The sequence below is a fragment of the Gavia stellata genome, chromosome 3, assembly GCF_030936135.1.
Source record: "Gavia stellata isolate bGavSte3 chromosome 3, bGavSte3.hap2, whole genome shotgun sequence".
NCBI classification, from domain to species: Eukaryota; Metazoa; Chordata; class Aves; order Gaviiformes; family Gaviidae; genus Gavia; species Gavia stellata.
Window position 1 is genome coordinate 64,735,007 of NC_082596.1, and position 10,881 is coordinate 64,745,887.

Sequence of the window (10,881 nt, forward strand, 5' to 3'; positions counted from 1 at the left end):
TATTTGACTAAAAGTGCTGATTTAAGTATATGAAGTTCTACTTCTATGTGTAGAACATGTACAAATCTAAAGTACATGCAAAAATATGTAATTACATATACAAGTTCTGTTGAACATTCTGAAATACATGTGGGTCATGATATTCCTTGAGAAACTGCACTGTTTCTTTCTCTTACTAATTGATACACCTGTTGGCATGACTCCATGTGAACCACTCATTCAACTACAATGAATTAGGGTTTGCAGCATATTTCAAGACACAGTAAAGAACAAGAGCACTTCATTTAGGTAATAAGAACCATTGAGTCCATGTTGTTATTTACTTCCCTGAACGTACTGTCCCCCTTCTTGTCATGATCCATGCAGCTTGCCTTGATTTTTCTGGTTTCTTGCCTCAGGTGAAGATACAAGGACAGAAGTTCAAGCACAGGTCATGGAAAACAAAAACTGATGCAGGCAGGATAATACATTATTTCCTCATATTCTGTGATGGTCTATAAAAGTTTAAGAGATCCTTTTTCTTATTATTCCTTGAAGCTGTCAGATCTCCCAGGTGATTTGCCCAAAACGATAAACCATTCTATCCTTTCTGAGTGCCTGAAACCTATGATAAAACCAAGTACTAAATACTAGTAATTTAAAAATAATAGCATTCTGTTCTGCTTTTTTTGGTTTTGTTTGTGGGTGTGTTTAAAAAAAAAAAAAAAAAGAAAAAATGCTTTCAAGGAGCTTTTTAAAACATTCTGTGTACTTGGGGTCTGCATGTGTCATGCAGTAGCTTACCTGTATTCTCAGAGTTAAATTAGTTTATAAAGAGGTTCTGGACAGTTTACAGGAGTTGTAAAGGATATTGAGAATATGAATAAAGGGTAGATATTAATTGTTATTCTCCTGGACTTTTCTGCGATCATTGAACATTGTCGTCTGTAAGATAAATTCTCCAAGAGCAGTTGCAGAGAGCAACGTATCCACTGAGAAGTGATTTAAAATTGCTCTTCAACTGCTGGATACCTTGTTTGTAGAGTCCCTCAAAAATAAATTCTTGTGCTGGTTCTGCTCAGCAGTTATGTGTAGTTACAAAATACTGGTCTGCTCACATGGCTTCAAGAGACTTTCTGGTAGAGATAAGATGTAGCTCCTTCCTTGGAACTAGGCCAAGGCTCAGCATTTGGTAAACACTCAGGAATTAACAGATTTCATGACTTTATGCTCAGGAATACTCGGTTTGGTTTGTGTGTGTTTGGGTTTTTTAACTTGGCTTTTCACTAACACAGCGATGTACGTATTAAAAAGAAAAAAGCTATTATAGATTCAAAACATAATAAAACTTAGAATCTTTTGCCATCTCAAAACAAGATACTTCACAGAGCACAATTCTCTCCCTGCAGAGAAAATGAGAGAACAGACAATACCTGACAGATTGTTCATATTCCTTGGGTACTGCAATGATAAACATTGTACATGCTGAAGAACTTGTATTACACTAGAAGAAAAAGTGGAAGTAAAGATTGTCCAATACATTTCTTTATTCACAGAATTAGAAGTCCTTTTGTTTCTTTTGTACATCAAAATGTGCTTTTATAACTGAAGACAAGTCTGTAGAGGCTCCTAAATCAGTTACAGACATTGTCAGAGTGAGTGCAAGTACTGTTTGAAGACTGCCATGGAATATGAGTGGACACATTCCTACCAAGCCAAAACTCTTCTAAACTGAAAACAGTATATTCTGCAAACTTATTTTGGGGAAGGTACTTATATATTTATCATGGGAAGTTATTTTTATTTATAGTTTATGTGCAAAAAATTGTCCATAGGGAGTGTTGATGCTATTCTAAAGCTCGATGTCATTTTTCAACTTGTCTTTAATTTATCCTGAAGTTTGAACAGAGTGTAAGACAGAGGATGTTCCTAGGAGCCAGAGTACTTGAAAATCACCAAAATGTTAAACTAACAGAATGCTACTGCAAGCAAACAAAATCCTACCTACTCACCTTTTTCCACTGCAAGAGGAGGCTTATAGGAACAGTCTTCCTAATACCTACTAAAACAGTAATTGCTTAGAAACACAGAGTTAACAATGTACTGAAAACACTTTTTATGTTTGTTTTGTAAAGCCAGCAAACACCACTACCACCTCTCTCTGCCAAATACTACAGGTGATTTTTAAAACATACACAAATAGCTCCCACACCTGTCTGTCTTTTTTAATTTTTTTTTTATTATTAAGTTATCCTCAAACTCAGCATTGAAACCAAGATGTTTAGACTTTGCCTCAATTCTAAGGGAAAAAATCTTTTGTTTCAATAAGGGCTTTTATTTTTAAGACCTGATTCTGTAAGGTGGAGAGCGGTTCCTGAGCTATGCTGAGCACTGCAGGCTTGCATGGAGGCATTCTTCACTCCTCAAGTCTTAAGTCTTCAAGCCTTACATTAAAAGCTTAAAATGTTAGTAGGTGCTGAGACACTTACTGAGTCAGTCTTCATTTTATTTGTGCTGTGTAACGGCAGCAAAGTGGTTATTCAGAACCTAGATACAGCAGAGAGGAGGCAGCTCATGTGAGATTAATTGCTTCAGGTTATTAACAAGGCCTTTGTCTTTGATTTTGCAGAAAGGTACGTCTGTCTGTACCCCCTGCAGTTGTGTGATATAAGAAATGTTCAGCTTTTCGGAAGCTTCAAGTACACAGGCTGAGAAGAAAAAAAAAAAACTTCCCTAGAAATACGGTGTAGCTGGTTGGGATCTTTATATTCCATGTAAATAGCACAGTATGCCTTTACAACTTTGATTGCACATTGCCCTTTCACAGTAATATCTTTGGTTTTATTTTTCTTTTAGAGAAGGGAGAGAATGGAGGTTTGTAACAGGAAATACAAGTATTACTAAATTAAAATCTGTTTGGTACCTTTCACAGCGGTGTGGAAATGGTTAGTATTTCTGTTGACAAGCAAGGGCAGTATGTTTTAAATGCCTTGTGCTGTTATTAGAATGCATTTTTTTATTTTGTTACAATTATTTTCCATACGTACAGTAATTCTGATGATACTTGCATAATAATGATGGTAACGGTGTGATAGATTATTCACAATTGTAATGATTATGTTGCCATACTTATAAATTGTGTAGGGAAAAGTATTTAAGATATTTTTAATGTATTTTTGTAAAAAAAAATAAGGGAATTGCTATCATTTAAATAAAACAGAATTATATTCTTACACCTTAAGGGATACACAAGAGAGATTCTCTGTAATAATGTGTAAGTGCCCAAAGTAGATCAGGCATGGAGAAGCTACATTAACATATTTGTAAAGGAAAAGTACTGTCTCTTGGCTTTTGTGGCATTTATACCCCATAGTGCTAGTATTTTACAGTCCTTCCATTGTCCATTACTGCAAACACGTCCAGATGAATTCAGCATTTAATGTTAAAAATCTTATAACATGCCAGTTTGATTTGTAGCCCTTCATATCATGGAATGCTAATTAAAATCATATTTTTGCATATGTCATGCCTTTCATGTACATATGCAAATAGAGTCTATTGCCTTTCAGCTATTAGTAATTAACTTTATGAAGGACAGCTGTAATACATAATTAACAAAAATGTTTGCAAGCCCTTTTCACACTGAAAGTTGCAGCAGTAAAATTTTTGCTTATCGAGAGAACCATTTTAGTTTGAAGCTTCAGTCTGATATCTAAATTGTTTGAAGCAGTCACATGACATAATTAACTGATGTTATGGTCTTATCAGCAGAAGAATGGTACTTGATAGGCTCCTATCTGTTTCATTATGTATGTCACCAAAATGAAAGTAAATTGTCTGTGTTTTGTTTGGTAGAAACATAATGCCAGGTAGTATATATTTTGTTGCTGCTGTTGATGCTTTGAATAACGTCTTGCCATTTTGAACAATATTCCTGCTCAAAGTGTATTGATGAACATGTTTTTCACCTTTTCCATCCTTTTTTTCACAAGGCTATAAAATAACTAAGGCTATTAATTTGTTACTATGTATATCTCTCTAAATAATTAATACAATGAAGTTTGACCAGACATAAGCAGTGATTAAAGCATCTAATCTTGCTGTATTTTTGTGTTACTCATTAAGAACAATGGAACTACTTGTATGAGGCAGGGTTGCAGGATGGGCCCATTAAGCTTAAATAAATTCAAAGGTGTAACTAAAACTGTATTAGTTTATAACATGAGAAAATGTTATTTAGGTAAAATAGACTATATTATCAGTATCTTGTATAAGATCTTCTAATTTGCAATGGGAAGCAGAAACAGGTTTTCCATTCTTTGACCAGTGATGTATAGTTGTGATTATGTATTTGTAAGAAAAATAGCCAAGTGACTGCAATCTGAAGAAAATCTCTCGTTACAGAATGGACTCCCAGATTTAAATTGTAGTCTAGCAGGGGTTTTTAAAAGTCCACCTTTAATAAAATATGCTCAAAACAGAAAAATGCTGTATTAATAAAAAAAATAATCTTCCTGGGTTTTCTGTTTGTTTGGTAGAGTGGCGTTTGTGATGAAGAAGCATTTGAATACTCATTTACTGGGCAAGCATGGAGTTGGCACACCCAAAGAAAGGTAAACTACTTTAAACTTCTTTCTCATTTTACTGTATACAATATGTGGAGACTTTATCTGGACTATTTAGTTTATCCAAATTGAAGTCACCTGGACTTTTAGCTCAACTCCAACTACAGAAGGAGCTAACAGGCTTAAGTTCTGTGCCAGTGTGGTGCTAATGACATGTCTCTGGGCGTCAATAGAAAAATTGCTGTAGAAAGCAATTCTATGTAAAAGGTGTAGGATTTGCACATTTTTTGGTGTTTTTTTGACAGGTGATACTATTTTCTCAAAATTTCCATAGTTGTAACTGTCCCTCCAAGTACAAAATAATTTTTTTTTTTCCCTTTTTCTTGCTGGCCTTGATGCTCATAGGTTTATAAAATGACTTTCTGAGATTTATGTTGATCACTGAGGTCAAAACTACAGAGGAATCAAAAAGAAAGTTTCCTCAGTATTCTTGGACAGGAACAGGAATCTGATGTTTTGACTATTTTTAAAATGAATTAATTTATTTTTTCAATCTGTGTACAGTTACTTATTTTCAAACTTTTTTTGCGAGCAGGTTATTTTTTTCTGTGGTTCAAAATGTAACTTTTAAAAACTAAATGATACTCTGTTTGCAGATAAACAGATTTTGCCTCAGATTTATTAGGCCCGTTGTGGCATAGCTTTTGCTATTTCATTGAATTTCTGGGCCAGCTAGAAGCGTGATGGTTTTTGAATAGCCAAAAGATCACATATTCTCTTTCAGTCTGGGTAGATGGAGGTAACCTACCTGTAGGTTCGTTGCTGGATACTTGATACTGTTTCAAGTATTACTGCCTTGTAACTCATTTTTCTGGTGTAGGATTTCATAAATAAAGCGTATTTTCTGGTTTTGATATGAAGGAAGGGGAAAATAAACGATCACTAGGAGTTGTAGCAGAGCACTGCAAAACTCCTCCTGGGTCGTGTTCATTTCTTGTTAAAGACACGAAATGGTAGTTGATTAGACCCTTTCCTCAGAAGTTCGTTACACTTAAATCACTGAGTGACCTAAGAGTAGAATTTTAAATTAACACACCATACACACCTTGTGTTTGACTAAGCACCTATTCAAGTGGTGCTTATATTTTTAATGAGATTTCCTCTACAAAGCGTTTAAACAGAATTTCCCTAATATGTGGTTATTTAAGGAGTTTTGAGATCTTCTATTTCATCTAAAATATACAGTTCCATCAAAGCAGATACCACGTCAAAGTTTACGCTGGTTATTTTTTTTTTGTCGTAGCGCAACAATTACGAAAAATGTTTTGCTCTGGTGGCTTATTTTGTAACTTGAAGCATTCGATACCAATATGTTCTCTTACAAGGGGGTACTTACTGTATAATCATTATAAATACAACATAGAGATAACTTGCGTTACCCTAGTGAATATGTGCGCAATAAAGGATACATTCAATAGATTTCCAAATATAGTATCTTAGCCTGAGAGGCATATTTTTAGCGATCATCATCTTGAAATGAATTCCTAAACGAGCAGGATGCTATAATCTAAATCAGTTGTTGCTGGCTCTTGTTTGCGTCTTTCTTCTGAAAGCCTTCTGGCTGTTTCCGTTTTCCCCATTTCTTCCCCTGTTCCTCAAAGGCTTTCTGGCTGGCCTGCCAGCATGGCAGGAAGAGGAGGAGGAGGGGGGGGTCCTGCCCCTGCCGCCCCTCCGCGCAGTGGCAGGTTCGCAGCCCCGTCTGCCCCAGGAGCAAAGAAGAGCCCAGCTCAGGCCTGCAACCTCCCTGCCCCATCTGCTAGCGCAGGCTGTTGCAGCTTTACCCCCAGGCCAGCATAAACAAGTGATATTTGAGTGACTTCATACTCTCTTCTTTTGAAATTTCGTCATCCATCTTTTGAATATTTCTTATCTACAATGCCTTTTTAGCTGGCACTTCAGCTTAATGTAGAGCAGCAACAAACAGTAGTGGCAGAGCTACAACAATGTAATTTTCTAGCAGCAGTCTCTCACTGGTGATGGTGGATGTTTAAGCCACGTGATCTAGTGCAGTAAATACCAAACCACCGTTGCTTTCCTTTCCACCTTTCCCTTTCTATTATGAGAGAGTTTGATGCCTTTTAATGGCTTTAGGAACCAAAGAAATCCTTCTTCAGCATGTTAAACAGTCACTTTGGGTATAAACATATTATAAATTAAGTTACGTAGTTTTCTTACCTATTTAAAACATTTATGCCTTGATTATAATTTTGCAAGCTTGCTATTTTCTAATTTCTCTAGGACAATATAATCAGTTTATTCTTTATGTTTTGAATTTGATTCTTCCCTCTGATACATTGCATATAATAGCAAATACTAATAGAAGCTAGCTAAATAGGCTGTGACAATTAAATTAATAATGCATTTTATTTGCAAGTGTTTAGTCTTCATGGTTTGACTGATATATGCAAAGATGGTAATTTATTAAAAGTAAATTCATGTAATTGTACTACAGAGTTTGATGGACCAAAAAAAGTTGTCAGCATGACTATCATCAAAAACAGAAAATTGAAATAAGTTCAACAGGGTGCTTGAAAAAAAATAGTTATAACCCATACATCCTGAGAAATTGGTGCCCTTTTAAGAAACTTCTCAAAAAGGAATTTATGGTGACAAACATTGACATAGTTCTGAGAGGGAGAGGAAAAAATACATTTACAATTTAGTAAGCAGTACTGAACTAGTGCGCCTTGCTCTCTCTAGCTTTCCACAACCCATAACTATTGCTTTCTTGTATGCACAAAAGGGAGGTATTATGGAGGCTGTGGAAGTGTTTGAATGTGCAGATATAGAAAACAAGTATAATTCATAATAAGATTGCTACTAAAAATATCTTTTGTTTTGAATTTTTTCTTTTTTTTTTTTCTGAAGACAAAATTGATTTAAGGGGGAAAATACCATGCAGTTGAAAATCACAGAAGCTTAAAAAAATAGCCTTGTAGTAAAATATCTGCACATTTCAGCCACAAAAACCCCTACTGTGGAGTCCATTATGATCATTACCATTTAATAGCTAACTCAAAAGTGGAATGTTTTAACACAAAAATTCCTCTAAGGTATTTTTTCCTGTTATTGGAACTGTGATACTGATTTATTGTCAACTTGAATGTGTCTCAAAACTGGCATGTTATATACTGGCCTTGGACTTAGCAGATACTTGGTACTTCAGTGTCAGTAATCTTCATGGGACCTATAACTATATCTTATTGGCAGAATAAATCTTTGGCTACACCTTTATTGTGTCTAGGAGACAATGTGGTTGAGGACAAGGTGAATGCATCAGTAGTGTTAATGGTGCCAGGTTTTAATTTCTGTTACGTTGTTATGTTACTTAGGTGTAAATTATGGCAAAACACAGAACAGAGATGTTTCACTATTGAGTTTGATACATGAATACACACACACAGAAGTATGACCAAGAAAATAGAAATAAAATCACTAAGTCATTCATCAGTGAGACTGAATTTTGCCACTATTAAGCACAATTCTGGATTTAGAAATTTTTCATACGAAAAATACATTTAACAATCCTTCAGAGATTTTTTTTTTTTCTCCCCAGGACACCATTATTAGTGTACAATATGCATTTTATCATATATAAGACTTTGTTAACTAGAATTTTATCTGATACATCTGTTTAAACAACTTTTTATGTAAGTATACCCAGGAAAGGCCTTAACTGACAGTTGTTTAAGTACCTCATCTTCCTTATGAATTTTAAATGATGAGTTGCCTCTGAAATAACTCTGAATAATTAATGAGTAATCCCACTGAGTCAAATAGGATCATTCACATCTATAAAGTTACTTGGAGCACAAACACTTGCTGAACTGGAGTCTCTATGTTACAAAACATTTTCTGTAAAGGTCATTAATAATATGTTTGTGTTTTGTAAGGTTTTGGCATTTTTTCATGTGCTTTAAAAATGGGATCAATGTTACAGTGCTAGTAATATCATATGAAGATCATGTGATTTTTCAAATAATCTTAATTGATTGGAAAAGCTGTGTAACAATTTCAACTTGAGCGCAACAGCTATAAGTAATGCCTATTACTATGTAGTAGCAGCCTAAATAGATACGAGATGCTTTTTCCAATAATGTTGGAAGATAGTGTACTTCTAAAATTTGTGTATTTTTTACACAGCTGCTTTGAAGTAAAAAGAGAAATTAAAAAGTAAAAAAGGAGCATGTTGTTCAGTGTACTTGCATTAGCCTGCATGTATTTTGGAATAGCAAGTGCTACTAACGTGTGGTACAAATATCGTAAAGTATGCGAGAATGCATGATACGTCATTGAGATCTCAAAGAAAAGTAGCCAGGAAAAATGAATGCGAATTTGATATTTCATCAACTTTTGGTTTACTTTGTAATAAACTGCAGTGTCCTGGTATTTCCATTTTGAATGTAAAATTAGAAGTGAATGAAGTCCATCCGTCCAACCGTCTTCTATTTAACTGAACCGTTAATCCTTCTTTTGAAACATTTTACTTTCTTTGAGTGCAGAAATTTCTGATAGTAACTATTTGATATGCCTGTTTTGAATAATATTACCCTGTACCTACGAAGTAAAACAATCCAGTTGATGTTATAGCAGATTTTGGGACTACAAGTGGCAAACAACACAGAGTGATGTGTCATACATATATGTATGTATGCAATCATCTTGTAATAACTTACCCATGTTCTGAAAGAATGAGCAAGTGACTATCCCACAGAAAGGTTTCCAGTTAGAGGTGATGGTAGTACCTATGGATACACAGAGGAGAGGCTACCTGTAACCACAGGAGGGTAATGTGCTGAGTCTTGCCATCACCATCACCAAAGCTTTGTCATCACCTTTTACTGCTTCTTGCACATAATTTTGAGCTTTTCAACTGAAACCTAACATTACTAGTTTAACTGGATGGGAATGAAAAACTCACTTAATTGTTTCCTGCATTTGGCTTAAAAAGGATCTTGGAGAGTTACAGAATCATTCTTTGGAAAAGCCCTATGGAAGGAAATGTAGCTTTTCCTGGGAGTATTTACTAGTCAGAAGTTTGTGATGAGAGAGGAGAGGAGTGGAAAGGACTTCAACATTTTAGCATTGGTTAGGAGCTAAAGTTTTACCCGAGATCTATATTAAGCTTTCAGTATTTTGGAGGCTTACTTGACCTTCGACCAGCAGCATTTCCCTGTGGAGTCCAGCTCTTGGCTCGTGCTATACTGTTTCGAAGTGTGAGTGTAAGTACAGGCTCCCCAGTTGCTTGCTGCCTGAGTGCTCTTCTCTGTCCGTGGCCGACCCAAGGAACACGAGTAAGCCATTACGGCTACCTGAGCTTCCTCAGGTACTAGAAGCAGATGATGTGCTGAAAATTCACAGCTAGCTTTCCTCTTGGCTTGTTGTCTGTACTTCTATCATATGTGTTTGCTTCGCTACAAAGGAAATAATAGAGCAGGCAGCCATTTATACTTTTGAAGACTGTTTCCACAAAGACAAGTGATAAATTCAGTGTCTTGTCAGAAAGAAAAATAACAGCTGAAGGACTGTAAAAGAATGAAGTTATTTTACTGCTACTCATTATTTATTCTTCCTATCAAATCCTGGCAATCTCATAGTTTAGTTCAGAAGGAGGGGCAATCTGAAGTAAGTTTATTTTAGTTGTCAGGTATGATGTGAGATGTTTTGGAAATTTCTGTAGTCGGCACAATCTTCCTGTTGGGAAGGCTTAGCTGCTATGGGTAGAAGATAAAGGGAGCGCCTAATGGGATGCACGCTGCCCACAGTGAGCACCTCTGGCTAATTTTAAGCTACATAACAAGATATAAATGATGATCTCATTGTATTCATAAACAACCAAGTACTGTCTAGAGCCTAGGTTATTAGTTTCATTAGCAAGTGTATGCTAACGTTGTCTGTGGATCTGTGGAAGACAGTATGGGGAGTTGCTGAAAGCTGCGGGTTTTTTTCATAACAGTCCGTTTCCAAGGAAAACACAGTTTATAGTTGCATGCCATCAGCCAAAAAGTAGTCAGCTGCAAACTTGATCCCTCCTCTATTGCAGTCAGCTGAAAGTAAGTTGTTCCAGTCATATGTCCCAGCTTGCTTCTTCCACTGTGTAAGTCAACCATGCAGGCCGAGAGGGTAAGTAAAGATTGAGATGGCAATATTATCTCTAAATCCCTTTTTACCTGCGCAGGATTGGAATTGAGACCTGTCCAGGCAGTTACGCAGACTGTGTTACACTACTTGGAATTTGTACATTGTTGTACTTTGTGGCATTTATGGACGTAAAATG

The 10,881-nt window shown here is 35.8% G+C and overlaps 1 protein-coding gene across 1 annotated transcript in view; it reads left to right on the forward strand.

Annotated features, from left to right (window-relative positions):
* ZNF407 (zinc finger protein 407) overlaps nucleotides 1-10,881 on the forward strand; it is a 322,326-nt gene that overhangs the window by 105,433 nt on the left and 206,012 nt on the right. The window contains exon 3 of the mRNA XM_059815515.1: nucleotides 4,518-4,592. Within this exon, the coding sequence (XP_059671498.1) occupies nucleotides 4,518-4,592 (75 nt within the window). The remainder of the gene's footprint in view (nucleotides 1-4,517; nucleotides 4,593-10,881) is intronic.